The 26,049-nt window shown below is 37.6% G+C and overlaps 1 protein-coding gene across 1 annotated transcript in view; it reads right to left on the bottom strand.

Annotated features, from left to right (window-relative positions):
* LOC126355276 (uncharacterized) overlaps positions 1-26,049 on the bottom strand; it is a 384,087-nt gene that overhangs the window by 150,733 nt on the left and 207,305 nt on the right. Inside the window, exons 6-7 of the mRNA XM_050005563.1 lie at positions 11,472-11,597; positions 3,297-3,536 (exon numbers count right to left, since the gene is read on the bottom strand). Of these exons, the coding sequence (XP_049861520.1) occupies positions 3,297-3,536; positions 11,472-11,597 (366 nt within the window). The remainder of the gene's footprint in view (positions 1-3,296; positions 3,537-11,471; positions 11,598-26,049) is intronic.

Here is a 26,049-nt window from a genome sequence, read left to right as displayed (position 1 = left end):
ATCTGTAATGCAAGGGACTCCAATCCCAATTTCAACAAAATAAGAGATGCCTGCTGTGTTAGAACCACTATTATCATTAACAGCAGCAGAACAACCACTATCACCACCACACCACAAGCATAATAATAGCAGATGCAGTTAATCAACAGCTAGTCAGAAGAAGACTGACACAACCATCACACTTCAAGAATTTTTTTCTGTTAAGCAGTCTGAATTGAACACCAAGGTCAGTACATCATCAGATCTGTGCCTCAATCCATTCACATGCAACAACAAAATGTACAAGGACTAGGCAACAAACTGTAAGCTGTAAGTCACTTAAAAAAATTTACTGATGGAAGTTTCTGTGTTGAGTATTAATCAGCACTGGCTGCATAGACACACAGATTTGTGCAGCAAAAATACCAGACTTTGACCTGCTAATAGCTTATACAGGGAAACTTTTTTAAAGGTAGGGGGAAGAGAGGGTGTTTATCCCTTCTATGTTAAGAGTGATGTTCAATCTAGAGTGGTTAAACTTAATAAGTGATGTATGCGGGAAAATAATTTTGAATACTGTATATGAGAATTGACAGACTGTGAACCTTTCATTGCTTACAGATCCACTACATGTGACTTGACCTTAATCTTACATAATACAGAAGATCTCCAAAATGATATAACAACTAAGTCAATATGCATATTCGAACTTGGTGACTTTAATATCAATTTTAACAATAGTAATGGGAAAGAGGAGCAACTGATAAATCTGTTTTGCTTGTGCAACATGCAACCAACTGTGCATAAAATTATGAGATATGAAGATGTACCCAAAACAACATGTGATCAGATGTTTACCAGTAAACAAAACCAAAATATATAAACAACTGTTTATTTTCAGACCTCTGGTTCTGTCTTAGCACACTTACATTATGAATTTGTAGTGCATGAAGACTCACTGTTTTCCCATTATTTCCATTCATATAGTACACCACAAGATATCTGACACAACCACAACTACTACATCAGAGAAGTAGGTAATATGAGTTCCACTCACTACAGAGAGTACAAGTTACCAGCTCTAGCTGAGCAGAGAGCCAGATGTTCCAGGTAGGTACACTCAAAACAGCTAGCTTGTCCAGTTGGAAAATGCAGCTCTAGAGGTGCCACTGGTAGTGGCTAATGTGAAAGGCAAAATTCAACACACTGAGTTTGAATATTTTATGACATGGCATTCCCATTAAAAAGAATCACATAAAGTTAATGAGAAACTGAAAGCATAGGCAATGTAAGTGATTAAATAATATCAATAGTTATCCTTAGAAACCCAAGCAGAGATGTAAAAATGAATAAAACTGTACCTTAGAAAATACAGAAGAGCCTGTTGAAAAGTTTTATTGACAGCAAAAAAGCTAACCATTGATTCATATGTTAACAGTGGAAGCAATGAAACAAAATTGATTTGGAAGTTTATAAATAATAGCTTAGAAAAATGTAAAACTAGAACCCATAATTTCAAAATTGAAAGCAAGGGTAAAGTGATATAAGTTGCTCAACAGATAGCAAATAAATTTAATGAACTGTTTACAAACAGACTATGAAACTTGATTAACAATATTCGCAATGTAACTGGTAAAAAATAAAAACCAATTTGTGAACAGACAATGTTTCCGTGACCAGATTTGAGATAAAGAATGCTATTAATAAATTAAAAAATGTCTAATTGTGAATTTTAGGCAAGGTAATCAAATACAGTTCAACCAGTACAGATTATGAGCTTACTGATGTTAAAACTAAAACTATCCCTAATAAAGCCACTCGTTTGGAAAATATTCCTGACAAATAACTATAGACCAGTGTCACTATTGATAGGTTAGTTAAAAGTAACTGAAAGGCTAACATTCTCAGAATGGGTTTAGTAATAACAGATCAACAAAAACAGCAGTCTTTCATTTCATGGAAGAGGTCCTAAATGCCTTGTATACAAATATCCATAGCATTTGATGTAATCATTGAATACTTACCTTGTTTTAAATAAATAAAAGCTACTGAATGTATCAGAGATCCATGTTAGGCCCTCAGTTATTCCTGGTATATGTAAATGATTTCTGAAACATCTGATGACAGTAGATACAGTGATGTTTGCTGATGTCTATCAGAAGGAAAGTTATAAAGGGAACATAAAAATTAAGTTAGGGAAGTACACTATTGTATAAGCCCCATAAAGAAAATTTCTAGGCGTATAGCTGGACGACTTCTCCTACCCTCTACTGCTGAACCCATGAGTCTCTTGGGTAACCTTGCTTCTCCCATGCGTGTAACATGACCCCACCATCTAAGCCTGTTCACCCTGACTGCTACATCTTTAGAGTTCATTCCCAGTTTTTCTTTGATTTCCTCATTGTGGACACCCTCCTGCCATTGTTCCCATCTACTAGTATCTGAAATCATCCTAGCTTCTTTCATATCCATAACCTCAACCTTGTTGATAAGGTAACCTGAATCCACCCAGCTTTTGCTCCCATACAACAAAGTTGGTGGAAAGATTGAACGGTGCACAGATAACTTAGTTTTGGTACTGACTTCCTTCTTGCAGAAGAGAGAAGATCATAGTTGAGCGCTCACTGCATTGGCTTTGCTACACCCTGCTTCCAGTTCTTTCACTATGTTGCCATCCAGTGAGAATATGCATCCTAAGTACTTGAAACTTTCCACCTGTTCCAAAAATCTCAGCAAAAAATTTCAGTGTTTATGAATCAGGGTCATAACTTCAAAACAAGAAACAGATGGTTTTCACAAACATATTCACACATTAACCCTTTACCAAAACAATGTCTTTTGTCAACCCAATATATTTTTAGTGTACTGCCTACACACTAAAGAAAATTAAGGAACTTCACAGAAAAAACCGCTTCCATAACAGAATATCTGAGCATGTAAAATAAAATTATGTAGATACATTTGAATAAAATAGTTGTACTTACACAGAAGCTCAGTAATAATCTAAATACAAGAAGTTTCATTGCAAGAAGCTTTCGTAATGAAACTGTACCATGTGTGTGTGTGTGTGTGTGTGTGTGTGTGTGTGTGTGTGTGTGTTTTGATTCTTATTTGTTTTGTTGGTTAGATTATTCTTAAAATCAGACAAAATCAACTGCCTTCATTTCCACAATTTCGTTTTTGATTTTTACTACTTAAACAAACCAAGCACAATAGTCACAAGCCATTTTTGAAAGTACTTAATTTTAAGGAATTATCTATTTAAAACAAACATAAAGCTGAGTGAAAAGTGAAGCATAATATGGTTTTCAACTTACAGTACAGTTACATTGTTGAAAGCTGGAAAATTACTGAGAAAGTCATGCCACTCGTCCCTGAGTTCTAATGAGTACTGCTGAGCCACCAAGAGATATTCTTGTCCAAGGGAATCATATCGAACAAAATTTGTGAAATTAACTACATCCAAGACACCCATGCAGAAGTAATACAATCCAAAGATTGCTGCTGAACTTAAGTTGTCCACTGCTGCCAATACTGTACGATATGCCACCAATAACCTGCAAAAAAGAATGTCCATTACATTTATTTTAATTAGATGAGTTCTTGAAAAAATCTTAGACAAGTCCTTATTCTTGTAATAGGAAGGCTACAAATGGAAGGTGCACACACATGACCATTAACAACAAAAATACAGCATATAACAACTTTATGATGAGGTACAGCAATGTAGCATAACGACAATGTAAAGCAAATAGGATAAGGCATAAACTCATGTATTACTGTACTGAATGAGTTTTGAAATTAATTCACTGACTGAAAAATCCTTCACATCAGCTGTATTATGTATAGTTCTTCTACCCAATAGAGACATATGAAAATTTGTACTGGACTGGGATTTGAACCCAGATTTCTTGCTTATCTTGAATGGTCACCTTAATCACTTTGGCTATCAGTGCACGTTCCCCAGACTGACCCAAACTTCCATATGTTACACTGTCTATAGCCTAGAGAATATGATGATAACAACATTGATCTCAATTTCTCATTGTCTCGTTCTTCTTTTTGGGGGAATTAAATTAATGTTGTGAGTATTGGGTGCTGAATTGATATAAGAAAATAGACAAAAATCAAACAATGGAAAATCCAGAATGCTACTCACCATATAGCAGAGATGCTGTCACAATAGGCACAACAAAAAGATTCACACAGTTATAGCTTTTGGCCATTAAAGCCTTTGTCAGCAATAGACACACATTCACACATGCACACACACACTCAAGCAAACACAACTTGTTGCATTGCAGTATGGTTTCATTTATCTGAGACTGCAGACATGTTGGAAAGTTGCATTTGCTTGAGTGAGTGTGTGTGTGTGTGTGTGTGTGTGTGTGTGTGTGTGTGTGTGTGTGTGTCTGTGTGTGTGTGTGAATGAATGTGTGTCTATGTGTCTATTGTTGACAAAGGCCTTAATGGCCTAAAGCTATAATTGTGTAAATCTTTTTGTTGTGCCTATCATGACTCAGCATCTCTGCTATATGATGAGTAGCAACTTTCCTTCTCTAATATTGTAAGAAAATAGACAGTGTGACATACTTCAGCCTATGTCAGTCTGGGCAGCATGCACTGGTAACCAAAATTCGATTCATATTAAGCAAGAAATCCAAGTTCAAGTCCCAGACTAGCCCAAACTTTTACATGTCATTATTGGGTAATAGAACCATACCTAATGCACTTTATAAAATGATTTTGCACCAAGCAAATTAATTTCAAAAACATTTTGTACATATGTGCCTGATGATAATAACATTGGTCTCAATTCCTTACTGTCTCATTCTACCTGTAATAGGAATCCATGTAATGATGTGAGCATTAGATGATGATAATAACATTGGTCTCAATTCCTTACTGTCTCATTCTACCTTTAATAGGAATCCATGTAATGATGTGAGCATTAGGTGATGAAATTAGTGGGCAATGATATTAGAATGTAGACAGTGTGACAAATGAAAGTTTGGGTCAGTCTGGGGAGAAGCATGCATGGTTAGCTGAAATGAATAAGGTGACCATTTATGATGAGTGGGAAATCAGGGTTCGAGACCTGGTCTGGTACAAATTTTCATGTCACTAGTGGGTAGCAGAACTACACTTAATTTTGCTGATGTCAAGGATTTTGCAGTCAGCAAAATTAATTTTGAAAATATATTGTACAACTGTCGATCATCAACTATCTGTTCTTTCACACATGCATGTGGGTAACACTGAATGAAGTGAAGAAAGATTACATGCTAGAGATTAAAGCACTGTTGAACAGAATGAAAAGTGAAAGGAAATTGAATTATTGACATAAATTTAGTGGACCTTCATCTCCCAATTTGTATAGAACTTTTGTGTTCACTGAGAGAGCCTTTACGTATAGTCCACAGAGGAAACAGTAAATTTCAATTGTGCCTTTAAATCAGACATTACCATCTAAAACATCAAACTTGAGTTAAATTTTGAACTATGTCACTCACTCTTCCAGTTTCATGTTGCTGTTGTAGTAGTAGTAGTTGTGTGGTAGTGGTGGTCTTCAGTATAAATACAGGTTTCATGCAGCTCTCCATGGTAGTGTAACTTGTGCAAGTCTCTTATTGTAGTCAAGACTTGGTCTCCCTCTACAATTTTTGTCCCTAATACTTCACCCCATTGCCAAATTTACTGCTTCTTGATGCCTCAGTATGTGTCCAATCAACAGATGCCTTCTCAATTTCTTTTTCTTCTCTTCGATTCAGTTTGGTACCTCATTTTGACTTATCCCATCTGCCCACCTAATCTTCATCATTATTCTGTAGCATCAAACTTCAAAAGTCTCTGTTCTCTTCCTGACTATACTTCTGATTGTCCTCTACCATGAATAACTACTTCCAAAAAAGACTTTCTCACACTTTACATATTTCATTTTTTCAGAAATGCATTTCTTACTGTTGCAAATCCGCATTTCATATTCTCTTTTCCTTAGTCAACATCAATTAATTTGCTCCCTAAAAGACAAAACTTGTCTGTGACTTTTGGTATCTCATTTCCTGATCTATTCCATTGGCATCACCTGACTTAATTTGTGGATATGTTAGTTATAATGAATGACACACTTGGAGAAATACTAGATAAGGACCAAATTTATGTCCAACTTGCAAATATATATACAACATTAAGTCATGCACTGTAAAAAAAAGTGAATATGTCTGGTACCAAAGGAGAAACTTCAAACTATATCCTTGGCATGAACAGAGATGCAATGTGGCCACCAAGGAACTTATGGGCCACAAATTATTTAACAAACTTCCACAAGCTATACAAAATTTACCAGAGCAACAATACAAACAAACACTTTAAGACTGATTAGTTGTAAACCCATTCTACAATATAAAGTATTTCATGACCAGTGATATTAAACTATAACGTTAATAACAATTCTGTTATTTTATAGCTTGTACTGTAGTGTCTTATGTGTATGACTTTGTCTATTGCTGTAATGGCTTAAATACAATGAAATAATAATAATAATAATAATAATAATAATAATAATAATAATAATAATAATCCCCCCCAGTGGTAGGCTGAAGCTCAGGGAATGTAAGTGAGCTGCTGTGAAGTTCAATATCCAGCAATCCTCACACAAAGTGCCAGTGATAATTGTGGTTACGAGGGGAGGTCCTTGAAGAGGAACAGTGATGGCTCTGAATATGTTGGTGACGTTGGCATTACTAATTTGATTGGCTCACTGACCGTGTTCATTCGATCTGGTGACAGAGAACAGGGGGTGTGGCATTAGTACGTTGTTGGCTGGTAATAGAAAGCTGGCTTTACCATGTCGAGTGATACTGTCTTAAGCTTCTGTGTAATAGGTGGACAAGGTGTGGTCTTTCTATGGTGCCATTTCTTGAGCTTGATGCTACTATGCTGTGCTGGTATGTGTAATTCGTTCAGCTCAGTATTTCACTTTTTCAAACTTTCTGTTTCTTCTTTTATCTGGGATTGTGAAACCAGAAAATTTTCTTTACCTGAAAAATATCTAGAGTATATTCTGGAGGTTCACATATCACCTTCAGTGTGTCCAGCTTCTCTGGATTTGATTATAATTGTTTGTATGAGCTAACAACATTTTTGTTGTTCATTCTCATACTTGAAGCCTGTTGTGAGCTCACGTGGGACATACTGCTGTTAATGGAAGTCTTACCTAATTCTCCACAACTGCTTCAGTACCCATCCAAGAGTGTGCACTAAGCCGATCTACAACCCATAATGATATAAGAATAAGGACCTAATACATGCTCAGATACACTGGCCAGAATGAAAGGCAATTCTAATGTCAATGCAAACTGAAGTTCACATTAGTTCTACATTTACTATATGCAGTAAAAGTGAACTGTTAGCTGCAGTAAGTACTCTGTATGCCTGGGTCTAATCCTGCTGCTGCTGCATTGCCGGTAGTTTGCTCTTTCTGGAACTGCAATCCACCAGACATTTATGTGTCAATTGTTTGTCATGTATGTACAGTTGTCAGGATTCTTTAAAAATTCTAGCCTGAATAGTGTGGGTAGGCTAATTGTACATGACCACAGTGCTGATGTCCCTTGTTGTTTGACAGAAGCTGCACATAAAGATATTGTGTGGTGTCACCACAGACACCACACTTGCTAGGTGGTAGCCTTTAAATTGGCCACGGTCCGTTAGTATACATCGGACCCACGTGTCGCCACTTGATTGCAGACCGAGCACCGCCAATGGCAGGTCTAGTCTAGAGTGACTCCCTAGCACTTGCACCAGTTGTACAGCTGACTTTACCGAGAGGAAAGTTTAGCATAGCCTTCAGCTACATCATTTGCTACGACCTAGCAAGGTGCCATATTCAGTTACTATCTTCAAGTGACAATGTATTTTGAACAGATAACATTGTGAATCATGTACCATCAAGAGTGATGTTCATCACAAGTGGATTAAAATTAAGTATCCAACTAGCTATGTCTGCTTTCTGAATTCTAATTCCTTGTCATGTTCCTGACCTCATGTCAGTATAGTTCTTCTTTCGTCACACCAGCCTGCGTGAGCTAAAACGCGTGCATTTCGGCCTCCTCTAGTAACACGGTGTTGGCTCATCTGCCAACTACAACATATTGTATCTTGGTTGTTGCTTTCTACTGACACATTGTGTGGTGTCAGTTTTGATTTTATTGTTGGTAATTCCAGCAGCAGAGCATGCATTGCAGCTAACCAAGTTTTTACATTTGGGTTAATGAATAATAGCCTGTACACTGATGCAAATTTGGTATTTGGACATACCAAAGTTCTCCTTCACACATCATGTCCATGAATCACGAGGTCAGAGCAGTCAAATTCTGAACTGTGGCATCTTCTTGTGTGTTGTTCACTTGTGTCTTTTCTTGCTTCTTGATAATTTGTTTTTGGAGTGTGTTGCAAATTTTGGAGTTGCTCATAAACTTTCAGAGGCTGCTATCATGGTGACATCATCTTGGGGCTGCATCATTATCCAAATTTTTTTTGTGCTGAAACATTCACTCGACCTTGCCTTCAATTTCTAGCTGTGAATTAATGTCATTTTTGTCACCTGTTACAACTATTGTTTCAAATGATAACAGCAGATTGCTGAGCCAGATATGACATTGTTGTACGTGTTATTTCTGATTCCAGCAACAATAGTACATATGTAGTGTCACAAATCTGACATTCTGTATCACCTTTCTGCTCATTGTTAATACTTGTTGAATGTATTGATCCAGCAAATTTCAGACCTCTTTTAATAAGATGATTTTTAGATTCTGATACCTGTTTTGCACTGGTGTATTTATAATAATATCTGACGCTAAAACCAATACATTAGAGATTCAGGCATTAATTATCACTAAAAACTGCACTTCATCATCTGAAACACCATATGTAGCGAAAGTAAGTTCCAGCACATGAAACCATAATTCTGGTTGCTATGGTAAATATGGCAGGATTTTCACTTTGCTTCACAACACAGTTAAGACACTTCAAACAATGGGTGGAATGTTTCCACCTATATGGAAAGTCACTATCTGCACTGTGTTTGGCTGCATGTGCTATTCAAACTACTGATTTGCGTAACATTGTCTGCTGTTGCAGGCACTGTTCATTCAAATTTCTTGCTTTTTGGTGTCCATGTTTCTTGTCAGGGTCACCATTCTGTGGGTATATTAACATGATAAATGACACATATATAGAAATTCTGGATAAGAATCAAATTTATTTACAGCTGCAAATATACATGCAACATTAACTCACACAATGTACTAGAAGTCAAAGTGTCTGGTACCAGAGAGAGTCTTCAAAACTGATTGCTTGGCATGAACAGAGATGCAATGAGTCCACCAAAGAATCTACATTAAACTTGAAAACACTTCTACTTCCACAAATAAATTACATTCTATTACTTTAGTTTTACTTTTGTTTGTGTTCATATTGCCTATTTCATACATGCAAATTAAATTAAATTGAGAATGATGCAGTATCTGGGACTTCAGCAAGTCTAATTTAATGTTCTATTGGCCTCTTACCAACTTTTATCAATTATATAGAAACACTATACTCTTTTTATTTATTTAACAGGTTCCATGGGACATTAAAAGACAAAAAAGTTTGTCATTGAATGAGTCATTACATAGTTTACAGAATTCTGATTACAAATTAAAGAATTATGAAAAACAGAGAGTGTACAAATATATAATGCATTACTGAGAAAAGTTCTCCTATTGCAAGAAACTTCTGTACAAAACAGAAGGATTGTGCCACAAAAATAATTTTCAACTAGGATTTTAACACTTGGGATTTACTACTGATTTTTTCCCCAGTTCTGATGGATGTCAACTGAAAATAGATCTTGCTGAATAGTGCACACCTTTCTGTATAATGCTTTAATGAGTGTTATCTAATGTATAACATTTTCTAGTTTAGTGTTGACTGAATGGATGTTGTAGTTTCCTTTGGATGAGCCAGTAATATCAGCAAGAAATCCACGATGGAATATGTGTACAAGGATGGCAAAGTAACAATTGTGAAATACCTTAACAACAGCCTACATAAAGTTCAATCTGCCTGCCCTACTCTGGGTTAAGAATAGTTCCTCATTGCTAAAGTTTTATTCATGTGTTAAATGGGTGGTATACTATATATGACACATGGGCATAATATCCTGGACAATAATTACAGCACAATGTACTGCTTTTGCTAGCTGCAAGGTTCCCCTGCAATCATGCATTGAGAGTATTCCAGAGGTGTTGGATTTCTTCTAAAGGGAATATGTTCTCTTTATATCCCCTTGTTTTCTAATGTGTTTAAGCAGTGTTTCTCACAATGTTGACTGAACCAAATATCTAAACATGTTTCACACATGTTCAATAAGGAACAGACATGGTCATCCAACTCATGATAATGTTCACTGGTGGAGTTGCTGAAATTGTTGGAGAGAGCAATGGCTAATGATAGATTGGTGTACACATGCAATATTCTGATGAAAGAGCATATGTTTCTGAAGTTGTGTGAACAACAAAAGAATCAGCTTTATAACTTTCTGGATATATTATGTTGTTTTCAGCATTCTCCCAATCTGCTTCTTTGAATCTTTTTAACTTCTGAAATCTTGAAAGTAGAATACTGTCACAGCATGACAAGAGAGATAATACAAAAGTTTCTTCTTAACTATATGACTATAAACAGCATTATTTCAACTCATAGTTACAATATCTAAGGATTCCCAATATTCAGAAGGCTGTTTATACATGATGTGAGAATCTGTAGAAGAAACAGCTGTTAATGAAATGTTCATGGATTTAAGAAATTGTTTCTAGCCAATTCAAGATCACTAAAGTTTGAAAAGCTCACTATCTGTTGTTCATCTTCTGCAAGATGCTTCCACCCAACATATTCAGAACTTGATTCGTTCATTTTAGAATCACCAGAGTAGAAATGCAAAGAAGAGAAAAAGAAGTGGATGTTATATCAACAGATCTGTAAAAGCTGTCTCTATATGATGGACTCCAATTAATTTTTACTGATTTTAGTGGACCAGTGTTTATTTCCATCAGAAACCTACCTTCAGAAACACTGTAATTATGATACCAGGTAATTTCCAGCAGCATAAAAACTATAACCATTAATACGTATTTTAGAGACATGCCCAATTTAATTTTATCATATTAGCATTGTTTTTATAAAAAAAAATATTTTCTGGGAACTTTGAAATACTAGCATTCTTTGCATGTTACTGTATAACATGCTATATGAACACAGTAAAACATTAATACTAATGTAGTAGGTTGTGGAAAATATACAGGAATCCACTGCAACCAACTTATACTCTAGCTACTACACTAACTAATCACAAATAAAACATGTTATAACCTCAATGTTTTGGTTAACTTTCATTTACTATTCAACTGATTTTCTAAAGATTTAGTGAATAACAGTAAACTTACCTCCAGACTCCACTGGTTGATGTTTCACGAATAATTCGTGACAGTCCATTCAACATCATCTTGGTCCCTTCACTGTACCATTCTAGAGGTATCAATGCTTCTTTCAGCAGCTTTTCATGGTTGTATCTGAGAAAAAAGTCCTATATTTCAGGATTACAACAGCATCAAAAGACATTTTCCAGGGTAATGCACTGCATAATTTGTTTCATGAATATGCACTCATGAGCAATTGAATTACAGATACCTGCTGTATTGGAGAGAGAGCATAAAATAGTGTAGAAATGATTTTTATTAGAAACTGAGGTGAATAAATAGTTTGGCCTGTCACTGGAATTTTCTCATGCCATCATGTCAATGGCGTATGTCGGGTACCTTGACATGGGAAAATGAACATCAACAGGTCAACTGGCAGATGCACAGTGTATTGATGACAGAGGCTTTTCATATCACAGACTGTAACTGAGGATTGACAGGCCATAGTGCACGATATTACTTGCCAATTCATTTCTGGAAAATGAGACCAAATAAGCAGCTGTACTATGAAAAATCACCTCCTAAGTACAGAATATTGAAATCTTTGGTTCACGTATGTACCCCCACTCACTTCATGTCACAAGTAACGAAGATTAGCTTAGGCCTAGGAACACCATCACAGGATAGTAAATGCATAGAAGAAAATATCACCAGAGCTGATGAACTATGGTACATTTTTTTCTGCCTTGTAGAATATAAGCTGCAATGTAGTGCCACTGCCAACAGGGCAAAAAAGGGAAGGAAGATGGATTACGCAGAACTTGGTTAGTACATTACATTCAATTGCTCACAAGTGTGTATATCATTCTTGCAAACTGATCTAATGTTATCCTCCATCTTTTCTTATCCTGAGTTAACTTTTAATTTTGTATATATTCAATGAGGGTTCTCCATGAACTACTTCTCTAATGTGTTGTATCTGGTCATTTGCAAGCAACCTTATTGTCCACTGAACTACTAACATCCTTCACAGACACAGTACTTTAAGTTCTCTCTCCTCTTTTTTCATACTGTGAGTTCTCTCTCCTATTTTTTCATAGTTCGCGTTTTACTGCTGGAAAAAAAAAATCCCACGCACACACAATTTAATTAATTATGATATAATAAAAAAGTGAAACATGTATGACAAAACATTATATTAATTTTACTGCAGATATGCTCTTTGTATAAAAAATTTAAACAGAGTAATATCTTTAGTGTTTTCTGACTGTTTTTCAAAACACAAATTAAGCAATAGTGGTTTTAAGCTGCAATTCTGTCAAACATCATTTCTAAACTGAAGTGTTTAACAAACTTCTGGCACTTAAGTCACATTCTTGCGATTTTGTAGAAGCGTGAACCTGCAAATCATTGTTTAACTTTATTTTTAACATTTTTTTTTTTTTAAATTGTCTTTCACCTTCTCACAAGGACACACAATCTTCAGAAAAACTATAAATTTCATTTATCTGCTTTATTCACTGTTATTTTATTTCTCTACATTTGTTATTAATTATCACTTTAACTGATCTATATTGTGGGCTGTAGGGTAGAAATATATGAGATCTAATGGTGACAAACAGACTTGACCTCTTTGGGATGTTGTTGTTGTTGTTGTTGTCTTCAGTCCTGAGACTGGTTTGATGCAGCTCTCCATGCTACTCTATCCTGTGCAAGCTGCTTCATCTCCCAGTACCTACTGCAACCTACATCCTTCTGAATCTGCTTAGTGTACTCATCTCTCGGTCTCCCTCTACGACTTTTACCCTCCACGCTGCCCTCCAATGCTAAATTTGTGATCCCTTGATGCCTCAAAACATGTCCTACCAACCGATCCCTTCTTCTAGTCAAGTTGTGCCACAAACTTCTCTTCTCCCCAATCCTATTCAATACCTCCTCATTAGTTACGTGATCTATCCACCTTATCTTCAGTATTCTTCTGTAGCACCACATTTCGAAAGCTTCTATTCTCTTCTTGTCCAAACTAGTTATCGTCCATGTTTCACTTCCATACATGGCTACACTCCAAACAAATACTTTCAGAAACGACTTCCTGATACATAAATCTATATTCGATGTTAACAAATTTCTCTTCTTCAGAAACGCTTTCCTTGCCATTGCCAGTCTACATTTTATATCCTCTCTACTTCGACCATCATCAGTTATTTTACTTCCTAAATAGCAAAACTCCTTTACTACTTTAAGTGTCTCATTTCCTAATCTAATTCCCTCAGCATCACCCGATTTAATTTGACTACATTCCATTATCCTCGTTTTGCTTTTGTTAATGTTCATCTTATATCCTCCTTTCAAGACACTGTCCATTCCGTTCAACTGCTCTTCCAAGTCCTTTGCCGTCTCTGACAGAATTACAATGTCATCGGCGAACCTCAAAGTTTTTACTTTGTCTCCATGAATTTTAATACCTACTCCAAATTTTTCTTTTGTTTCCTTTACTGCTTGCTCAATATACAGATTGAATAACATCAGGGAGAGGCTACAACCCTGTCTCACTCCTTTCCCAACCACTGCTTCCCTTTCATGCCCCTCGACTCTTATTACTGCCATCTGGTTTCTGTACAAATTATAAATAGCCTTTCGCTCCCTGTATTTTACCCCTGCCACCTTTAGAATTTGAAAGAGAGTATTCCAGTCAACATTGTCAAAAGCTTTCTCTAAGTCTACAAATGCTAGAAACGTAGGTTTGCCTTTTCTTAATCTTTCTTCTAAGATAAGTCGTAAGGTCAGTATTGCCTCATGTGTTCCAACATTTCGACGGAATCCAAACTGATCCTCCCTGAGGTCTGCATCTACCAGTTTTTCCATTCGTCTGTAAAGAATTCGCGTTAGTATTTTGCAGCCGTGGCTTATTAAACTGATAGTTCGGTAATTTTCACATCTGTCAGCACCTGCTTTCTTTGGGATTGGAATTATTATATTCTTCTTGAAGTCTGAGGGTATTTCGCCAGTCTCATACATCTTGCTCACCAGCTGGTAGAGTTTTGTCATGACTGGCTCTCCCAAGGCCGTCAGTAGTTCTAATGGAATTTTGTCTACTCCGGGGGCCTTGTTTCGACTCAGGTCTTTCAGTGCTCTGTCAAACTCTTCACGCAGTATCGTATCTCCCATTTCGTCTTCATCTACATCCTCTTCTATTTCCATAATATTGTCCTCAAGTACATCGCCCTTGTATAAACCTTCTATATACTCCTTCCACCTTTCTGCCTTCCCTTCTTTGCTTAGAACTGGGCTGCCATCTGAGCTCTTGATATTCATACACGTGGTTCTCTTCTCTCCAAAGGTCTCTTTGGGATGACCATACTTAAATTGGTGTAAGTGTCATTAAGGCAGTTGTAGCACTAATGACTCTCCTTCAGTGACACCGCCATAATGTAGCACTATTCACATGGGTGAGGAGCTTTGGATGCTCTGGATCTGGAGGGATATGTTGGTGGTTGGTGGTTGGTGGTTGCTTAGTTACCAGAAGGGTTACCGAAGCCGGATGGGCCAAATGGAAGGAGCCAGCCAAAGTGTGTCTCACAATGGCCCATTGTCACTTTTCTCCTGTCCTAAGTTTTCCTTACCCTGTCCTTTTTCTCTCATGTCCAATCATAAATGAAAGGTGGAAAGGGGGGCTCCTACTGTATGCAAGCCAGCCATCCTATGGAAGCTAATCCTTAAAAGAAAATCAGGTGAGTTTGGAGGCTCTGAGGTGGCAGACCCATCACTGGATTAGGGAGCTCTGGGTCAGTCATTGGAACTTCCAAAAATACATGATTAAAGAAACAGCAGGAAAAGACAGACTCACAGTTGATTAACTTTGTTATGAAAAGGACAAAAAATAAGTAGGTTACTAGCATGTCAGAACACTGAGAGGAACCAGTAGATTGTAACAGGCTACGAAGGATTGTTCTGGCACCAACTGGAGATTCTTGGACGTAGTGAGGTGAGATGAGATGAGATGAGATGAGAGAAGAGCAACATTGCTTCAGAACAGGAAGTTCCATGGTGGATCTAATTTTTGCTGTAAGACAACTGCAGGAACAGCACTATGAACGTGGAATAGATCTACTAATAACCTTACTGGACATCAAAAATGTATATGATAGTGTACATAGAAGCAATGTGGAAATCCCTGGAGAACAGAGGAGTAGGAAAACAGATTATTTGGAGGATAAAGGAAATGTACCATGGAAGTGTGAGCTGTGTGAAAGTGGAAGGAGAGAGATCAGCTTGGATTGAACAGAAAAATGGCTTGAGGCAGGGAAGTGCACTTTCACCATTACTCTTCATGATGATATAATGAGTACAGTAACAGAAATTGTTGGTTAAAGGAAAATGAAAGCTATGGTGTTTACAGGTGATTTGATGATTTGGGGAAATAAGGAGGAGGAAGTACAAAAGCTGTTGGACATGAGGGAACAAACAGTACCAGAATATGGGATGAAATTGAGTACAAATAAGAGTAAGATGTTTATCACAAGAAGAAAGAAGGAGAGAGGAATAACTGGAATAACAATTGGTGGGGAACGATTGAGGAGAGTGGAGTGTTTCAAGTACCTAGGAAACCTGATGCAGGAAGATGGAAAAAACGACACATAAATAAATAAGCGGGGGAGAAAGGAAAAGGTGAAACATTTCAGAAGAGTGTCAGAAGCCTGATATGGAGCAAGGATGTACCCCAAATCAGTAAAAAGGTTATATACTGGTTGTACTATGTCCCAATCCTGACAGATGTATCAGAAACCTGGGTTATGAAAGGAAAAGAGAAAAGCAATGTACAAGCTAGTGTGATGAAATTCTTGAGAAACAGTATTGGAGTGATAGACAGGTTAAGAAATGAAAGGCTCAGAGAGTTAATGAAGGTGGAACCATTACAAAAGGAGATAGAGAAATCAAGGCTGAGATGGTATGGACACATTAAGGGAATGGAGGAGATGAGTATACCCAGGAGGATACACGAGATGAAACTGGAAGGAAAGAGACCAAGACTGAGAGATGGATGGCTGAAAGGAATAGAGGAATGTGTCCATAAGAAAGGAGAAGACTGGACCAAGGCGAAGATGGAGAGATGGTGGCAAGACAGAAGACAATGGAGAGGCCTATGTTCCATACAGACCTGGCTAGAGACTGGAAAAAGTCCAAGATGATGACAATGAGTGAGTTGAGATGGCTTGATTTAAAACAAATCCTATCACAAGATGGATATACCTTTTTTTTTTACTCTGGTCCTACAGGAGAAGATGTAGAGCACAGAAATGGGGTTAGATTTTCATTAAACAAAGGAACAAGAAGGAGCGTTATGGAATGGAAACTGGATTCAGAAAAAATACTGATAACACACTTTACGACAAACATTCATAATGTCACACAGTGGTGACTCTACACTGGAATAACACTATATAAGGAATAGTTAGATTGCTACTTACCATAAAGAAGACATGCTAAGCTGTAGATTGGCTCAATGGAAAGACACTTGCACATTAATTTCTGGCCATAACATTCATCAGAAAAGGAAACACATACATTCATTCACACAAGCAAGCACACCTTGCGCACACATGACTGCCATTTCCTGCAGCTCTGCCTGATGGCAGTCATACTTGTATGAATGAATGTGTGTGTGTTTCTGATGAAGACTTTGGTGAAAAGCGAATTTGTAAATGTCTTTTCTTTGTGACTGTGTGCTGCTTAATGTAATGTATCACCCTTATAGTTATTAGCAAGCTATCTTTTATTTCTATTGTTGTCATAAGTAATGTCACAGTTATCCAAGACTGTTCTCTTACAGAAGACTCAGAAGTTCAACAGAAAAAAAAGTTAAGTGACAGCACTAAAGTAACCAGTAAGAGAAACACCTTTATTATGGGAGACCTACCTGAAAAGCCCCCCCCTCCCCCCCCCCCCCCCCCCCCCACCACCACCACCACCGACCAACGTGAACCATAGACCTTGCCATAGGTGGGGAGGCTTGCGTGCCTCAGCAATACAGATAGCGGTACCGTAGGTGCAACCACAACAGAGGGGTATCAGTTGAGAGGCCAGACAAACATGTGGTTCCTGAAGAGGGGCAGTAGACTTTTCAGTAGTTGCAGGGGCAACAGTCTGGATGATTGACTGATCTGGCCTTGTAACACTAACAAAAATACCTTGCTGTGCTGGCACTACGAACAACTGAAGGCATGGGGAAGCTATGGCCATAATTACTCCCGAGGGCATGCAGCTTTATGTATAGTTAAATGATGATGGCGTCCTCTTGGGAAAAATATTCTGGGGTAAAATAGTCCCCCATTTGGATCTCCAGGTGGGAACTACTCAAGAGGATGTTACTATCAGGAGAAAGAAAACTAATGTTCTATAGACCGGAGTGTGGAATGTCAGATACCTTAATCAGGCAGGTAGGTTAGAAAATTTAAAAAGAGAAATGGAAAGGTTTAAGATAGATATAGTGGGAAATTGCGAAGTTTGGTGGCAGGAAGAACAAGACTTTTGGTCAGGTGAATACAGGGTTATAAATACAAAATCAAATAGGGGTAATGCAGGAGAAGGTTCAATAAAGAATTTAAAAAAATAAAAGTGCAGGTAAGCTACTGCAAACAGCATACTGAATGCCTTACTGTGACCAAGATAGACGCAAAGCCCAAGCCTACTACAGTAGTACAAGTTTATATGCCAAATAGCTCTGCAGATGACAAAGAAATTGAAGAAATGTATGATGAGATAAAAGAAATTATTCAGATAGTTAAGGGAGACAAAAATTTAATAGTCATGGGTGACTGGAATTTAATAGTAGGAAAAGGGAGAGAAGGAAACGTAGTAAGTGAATATGGATTGGGGGTAAGAAATGAAAGGGGAAGCCGCCTGGTAGAATTTTGCACAGAGCATAACTTAATCATAGCTAACACTTGGTTCAAGAATCATAAAAGAAGGTTGTATACATGGAAGAATCCTGGAGATACTAAAAGGTTTCACATAGATTATGTAATGGTAAGACAGAGATTTAGGAACCAGGTTTTAAATTGTAAGACATTTCCAGGGGCAGATGTGGACTATGGCCACAATCTATTTGTTATTAAAACTGAAGAAACTGCAGAAAGGTGGGAATTTAAGGAGATGGGACCTAGATAAACTGACTAAACCAGAGGTTGTACAGAGTTTCAGAGAGAGAATAAGGGAACAATTGATAGGAATGGGGGAAAAAATACAGTAGAAGAAGAATGGGTAGCTTTGAGGGATGAATTACTGGAAGCAGCAGAGGATCATGAGGTAAAAAGACGAGGGCTAGTAGAAATCCTTGGGTAAGAGAAGAAATATTGAATTTAATTTATGAAAGGAGAAAATATAAAAATGCAGTAAATGAAGCAGGCAAAAAGGAATACAAACATCTCAAAAATGAGATCGACAGGGAGTGCAAAATGGCTAAGAAGGCATGGTTAGACGACAAATGTAAGGATGTAGAGGCTTATCTCACTGGGGGTAACATAGATATTGCCTACACAAAAATTAAAGAGATGTTTAGAGAAAAGAGAACCACTTGCATGAATATCAAGAGCTCAGATGGAAACCCAGTTCTAAGCAAAGAAAGGAAAGCAGAAAGGTAAAAGGAGTTTATAGAGGGTCTATACAAGGACGATGTGCTTGAGGGCAATATAATTTAAATGGAAGAGGATGTAGATGAAGATGAAATGGAAGATATGATACTGCGTGAAGAGTTTGTCAGAGCACTGAAAGTCGAAAGAAAGCACCGGGAGTAGACAACATTCCATTGGAACTACTGAAGGCCTTGGGAGAGCCAGTCCTGACAAAACTGGTGACAGATGTGAAAATTACAGAACTATCAGTTTAATAAGCCACAGCTGCAAAATAATAACACAAATTCTTTACAGATGAATGGAAAAACTGGAAGAAGCCGACCTCGGAGATGATCAGTTAGGATATTACAGAAATATTGGAACACATGAGGTAATACTGACCCTAAGACTTATCTTGGAAGCTAGATTAAGAAAAGGCAAACCTACGTTTCTAGCATTTGTAGACTTAGAGAAAGCTTTTGACAATATTGACTGGAATACTCTCTTTCAAATTATGAAGGTGGCAGGGGTAAAATACAGGGAGCGAAAGGCTATTTACAATTTGTACAGAAACCAGATGGCAGTCATAAGAGTTGAGGGACATGAGAGGAAATTTTGGTTGGGAAGGGAGTAAGACAGGTTTGTAGACTCTCCCCGATGTTATTTAATCTGTATATTGAGCAAGCAGTAAAGGAAACAAAAGAAAAAATCAGAGCAGGTATTAAAATCCACGTAGAAGAAATAAAAACTTTGAGGTTCGCCGATGACATTGTAATTCTGTCAGAGACAGCAAAGGACTTGGAAGAGCAGTTGAATGGAATGAACTGTGTCTTGAGCAGAGTATATAATATGAACTTCAACAAAAGCAAAATGAGGATAATGGAATCTAGTTGACTTAACTTGGGTGATGCTGAGGGAATTAGATTATGAAATGTGACACTTAAAGCAGTAAAGGAGTTTTGCTATTTGGGGAGCAAAATAACTGATGATGGTTGAAGTAGGAAGGATATAAAATGTAGACTGGCAATGGCAAGGAAAGCGTTTCTGAAGAAGAGAAATTTGTTAACATCAAGTATGAATTTAAGTGCCAGGAAGTCGTTTCTGTAAGTATTTGTATGGAAGTGAAACATGGACAATACATAGTTTGGACAAGAAGAGAATAGAAGTTTTTGAAATGTGGTGCTACAGAAGAATGCTGAAGATTAGATGGGTAGATCACATAACTAATGAGGGGTAATTGAATAGAATTGGGGAGGAGTCTGTGGCACAACTTGAATAGAAGAAGGGATCGGTTGGTAGGACATGTTCTGAGGCATCAAGGGATCACCAATTTAATATTGAGAGTAGTGTGGAGGGTAAAAATCATAGAGGGAGACCAAGAGATGAATACCCTAAGCACATTCAGAAGGATGTAGGGTGCAGTACGTACTGGGAGATGAAGCAGCTTGCACAGGATAGAGTAGCATGGAGAGCTGCATCAAACCAATCTCAGAACTGAAGACCACAACAACAACAGCAGCCTGAAAAGCTGGAAACAACAATGAAGACCTAGAGCATGCTATGAGGGTATTGGAGAAATGAATGAAAATAGGAATACATTTTAAAAATTCTGTGCTAGTCATGATTTGGTGATTGGAGGTACTACATTTCTATACAAGAATTGCCATAAAGTTACATGTGTATCCTCGTATCATGAAACAGAAATCAAATTGATCATACAGTGTGAGCACAACATTTAGAAGGTCACTTACGGTTGTCAGAAATAAACATGGACCTAATGTTGGCAGTTATCATCACCTCATTGTACAAATTTTTGACTAAAAAATATAGCTACAAACAGAAAGTTCAAACAATGGAACAGGAAATATGGTGTATGAAATTTTAAAATAACAGCAAAATTAGAATAATTCTGTATTGAGATAAGGAACCACTGTGAGGCACTTCAAGAAGCACAGGAAAGGATGAAAATAATGGACCCAGGTTAAGACATCTATTTTAATATGAGTGAACATGTCCTTGGCTTTAAAAACCATTTGAACAAAGATTAGATATCTGAAAGTGGAATTTGATCATCTGTAGAAATGAGATTAAGGGGACATTAAATATGAGTGAAACATGGCAACAGAAAATTTGAATACAGGCTCAATACACTGCTACTGCTTCTCTAGTAGAGAGGTGTGTAAGTAATGATAAGAGAAAGTGGATGGATGAACAAGCTCTGAGAACAGAGACAGCTATGACAAAGTGTCATGCTAAAGAACTATACAGCACAACTACAGCACTGTAACAAAATAATAATAACAATAATAATAAATCAACACGGACAGATCTGTGAAAAGTAAGGTGGTTTGATTGTTAACAACAGAAGAAGACCAACTTAAAAAAACAGAAAGAATATTTTTCTGGTCTCCTGAACAGAGAGCAGCCTGAAGAGGGAATGAGATGATGATACATGCCAAATCCAAATGAGATAATTAGTATAAACATACAAATTAAGCTAAAATCAAAACAGGTTTCAAACAGATAAACAACAGAAATACTCCAGAAATGGATAATATTGCACCTGAGGTGCTTAAAACAAACATTGGTACCACCACAACCTACTGCGTCCATTGTTTGAGAAGATATGGAGAGAAGGGAAATTACCAAAGGATTAGAAAGAAGTACTGGTTATTAAGTTGCCAAAGATAGGGCATACTACCAACTATAATAACTGCCAGGTTTTTATCCTCCTATCTGTATCAGGTAAAGCATTGAGAAATTTAATACTAAATCATATTAAGGACACTGTGGAGGTATGGCTAAGAAAGCAGCAAGATGGGTTCAGAGAACACCAAAGGTGTGTCAATCTCATTAACACTCTAACTATGATATGTAAGTGCAAAATAACAAAACATACTCTACCTTACATTTATTGACTTTAAGAAGGTAATTGACATTCTTAATAGGAGAGTTAGGTGGCTTACCTTGGAAGAATGTGGAACACCATCAAATATTATTAATGTTATTAAAACAGTATTTGAAGCTTATGAATGTGGTGTGCTTCAAAACAAGAAACTTACTGAAGCTATCCAAACAAATTCTGAGGTGAGGCAGGGATGTATTCTGTCAACTACTTTGCTCTTGTTGGTGCTGGACAGCATAAGAAAAGGGTTGTTGATGATAGGAGAAGAGGTATTCAACAAGGAGTGCAAGAGAGGCTTGAAGATCATGGTTTTTCTGATGATATGGAATAAAAGCTGGTAAGATCACAAGACTAGCAGAAATTGAATGATTATGAGGGCTTTTTTAAAACAATCTGCCCTTATTCTTTATTGTTGAAATGAACAGGGATAGCAGGACATGTGCATACTCTATGCTTGTAGGCATTTGTAGTGCACATCCCAGATTTTTTTCATGACTGCGGAAACAAACTGTTGCTAACTAGCCACTGGCAAGTGAACATGTGTAATTGGTCATCACTGGACTTTGTGTTGTGTGCAAACTGACAGAAAAGTGTAACAATATTATTACATCACATTTTGTTTCAAGTTGAAACAGTCTGCAAGATCTGACAAGTGTTTGGGGCTGAAGTAATGGGTACCAAACAGACAAAGCAGTGGTACAACCACTTCAAAGATGGGCACTCATCAATGAAGGGTGAAGAACATTCAGTTGGGCCCTCAACATCCACAATTGAGGTTGTTATTAATCACATAAGGGATCTGGTGGTGCAGTATAGATGAATCATGACCAGAGAACTTGCAGATGAGGTTCAAATTAGTACTGAACCCATCCATTCTATTTCAACACAACATTTGGATCTCAGGAGGATCTAAGCAAAAGATGTGCCAAATTGCTAACAAATGAGCAGAAGCAACTTCATTCAGAGATCACACAGGACATGCTGGATACTGTGAACAGTTATACCAACTTTCTTAACACTGTGTCCATCGGTGATGAGTCCTGGGGTTATGGGCATGACCCAGTAACACTGTTACAATCATCACAATGGAAGCATTCATCATCTCCAAATCCCATAAATAGTGAGGCAGGTGCACAACAATGAACAGTCACACTGACCATCTTTTTTTTTTAATACACTGGCATGATCCATTAAGAGTACATCCTAGCAGGTACTAATGTCAATAAGGAGTACCACCAAGAGTTTCTGTATCACCTATGTAAAGCAGTGAGTTGTAAATGACTGGACATCTGGGCAGTTGGCACCTTCACCATGGCAATGTATCTCCTCATTGTTTTCAATTAATTCTGAGTTCTTTCGCCAAACACAACACGACTGCAGTTTGTCACCCTCCCTATTCCTCTTACCTAGCACCAAGTGACTTCTGGCTTTTCCCTAAACTGAGAAACACTCTGAAAAGACCAGATTTCAAAACAGGGAAGACGCAGAATTTGATGGAGCAGCTGTGCACCGTACCAAAAGAGGTTTCCTCTCAATGCTTCCAGCAGTGACAGCAACTTTGTGAGGGATGTGTTGAAGGTGAAGCGGACAGCTTTGAACGTGACTAGTGTCAAACAATTGTATCATACTTTTTGAACATCCTTAATAAAAGTAAATGTTTAGAAAACAAAGAGAATGAGAATTTTACCTGAGAAACAGGAGAAGCTAATGGCATATAGAGTGGAATGGGAACAAGTAGAGTCCTTTGTAAATCTATGAAGTACCATCTATAAAGATAGCTTGGGAAAGAATGATGTAAAGAGTCAGATATGGAAGGCAAAGGGAAATTTTGTCCTATTAAACCCTGTCTGGCATAATATGAATGTCTCAAGCCAAACCGAAATGTGACTGTTCAACAGCAATGCAAAGTCAGTCCTCCCGTATAGTTGCAAAACATGGAAGGTAACAAACACTATAAACCAGCTGCATGTCTTCATTAACCAGGGTCTTCAGCAAATTATACACTGAGGTGTCCAAGAAACTGGTATAGGAATGTGTATTCAAATACAGAGATATGTAAACAGGCAGAATACGGCACTGCAGCCGGTAATGGCTATATCAGACAATAAGGGTCTGATGCAGTTATTAGAATGGTTACTGCTGCAGCAATGGCAGGCTATCAAGATTTAAGTGAGTTTTAACCTGGTCTTATAGTTGATGCATGAGCAATGGGACACAGCATCTCCGAGGTAGTGAGGATGTAGATTTTCCCATATGACCATTTCACAAGTATACCATGAATATTTGGAGTCTGGTAAAATATCAAATTTCTGACATTGCTGTGGCCTGAAAAAGATCTTGCAAGAACAGGAGCAATAGCAACACATCATGACAGAAGTGCAACCCTTGTGCAAATTGCTGCCAATTTCAATGCTGGGGCTGGCCAGAGTGGCCAAGTGGTTCTAGGCACTTCATTCTGGAACCACATGGCTGCTACGGTTGTAGGTTCAAATCCTGCCTTGGGCATGGATGTGTGTGATGTCCTAAGGTTAGTTAGGTTTAAGCAGTTCTAAGGCTAGGGGACTGATGACCTCTGATGTTAAGTCCCATAGTGCTCAGAGCCATCTGCACCATTTTTTCAATTCTGGGCCATCAACAAGTGTCAGGGTACAAACCATTCAATGAGACATCATCAATATGGGCTTTTGGAGCTGAAGGCCTACTCGTATACCCTTGATCACCGCACGACACAAAGCTGGGCCTGTTAACATCGATGTTGGACTGTTGATGACTGGAAACATGTTGCCTGTTCAGATGAGCCTCACTTCAAATTGTATCAAGTGGATAGACATGTATGGGTATGGAGACAATCTAAGGAATCCATGGATGCTGCATGCCAGTAGGGAACTGTTCAAACTTGTGGAAGCTCTGTAATGGTATGGGGTGTGTGCAGTTGGAGTGATATGGGACTACTGATACGTCTAGATATGACTCTGACAGGTGACACACACATAAGCATCCTGTGTATTTACATGCATCTATTCATGTCCATTCTGACGGACTTGGGCAATTCCAGCAGGCTAATGTCACACCCCACACATCCAGAATCACTTCAGAGTGGCTCCAGGAACACTGTTCTGAGTTTAAACATTTCCTTTGGCCACCAAACTCCCCAGACATGAACATTATTGAGCATATCTGGGATGCCTTGAAATTTGCTGCTCAAAAGAAATCTCCACCCCCTTGTGCTCTTATGGATTTATGGGCAGCACTGCTGGATTCATGGCGTTAATTCCTTCCAGCACTACTTGAGTTATTCATTGAGTCCATGCCCCGTCATGCTGCGCCACTTCTGCATTCTCGCGAGGGCCCTGCATGTTGTCAGGCAGGAGTACCAGTTTCTTTGGCTATTTTCATTCAGTGATGTGCTATGGAATAATCTTTTGGGGCAACTCACAACTTACAAAAAAAAAAAAGAAAAAAATTGTAAGCCAGAAAAAAGTAGTCCGAAATATATGTAGTGTTCCCCCAAGAACCTCATGCTGCAATCTTTTAAAACAGTTAGGTATATTAACCACTACTTTACAATATCTCCTTTCACTCATGGCTTTAACAGTTCTCAATTCCTCTGAATATGAAACAAATGAAGCATATCATCATTATAATACAAGACAGACAGGTGATATGCACTGTGAATGGAAAAATCTCTCTCCCGTACAAAAAGGGGTAAAGTACATAAGTACAATAATCTTTAACACACTCCCAAGTAATATAAAGTGTCTAAAAGAAAATAGAATGCTTTTTTAAAAAAGCTAAAGGAATTCCTACTGGAAACATGTTTCTACCCTTTAGATGTATCCTTCAGCAGAGATAAATAATTTGAGTAGTAATTCAGATTATTTATTTGTCATTTTTATCTGTATTGTTTTTATCACTATTGTATTTTTGTATTATCTTGTTTATTATCTAGATTATATTATTGTACTGTACCAGTTTTGAATCATGTGTAATATACCAGTATGTATTATATTGTATGATATCTATATTGTATTTGCTTTGACTTGTTCCACAACCATGTGTTATCACACCATACTGGATCTATGGAATATGT

The sequence above is a fragment of the Schistocerca gregaria genome, chromosome 3 (assembly GCF_023897955.1).
Source record: "Schistocerca gregaria isolate iqSchGreg1 chromosome 3, iqSchGreg1.2, whole genome shotgun sequence".
Classification (NCBI taxonomy): domain Eukaryota; kingdom Metazoa; phylum Arthropoda; class Insecta; order Orthoptera; family Acrididae; genus Schistocerca; species Schistocerca gregaria.
Note: the sequence above shows the minus strand (reverse complement) of the source record. Positions and strands in the feature narration are given on the sequence as shown.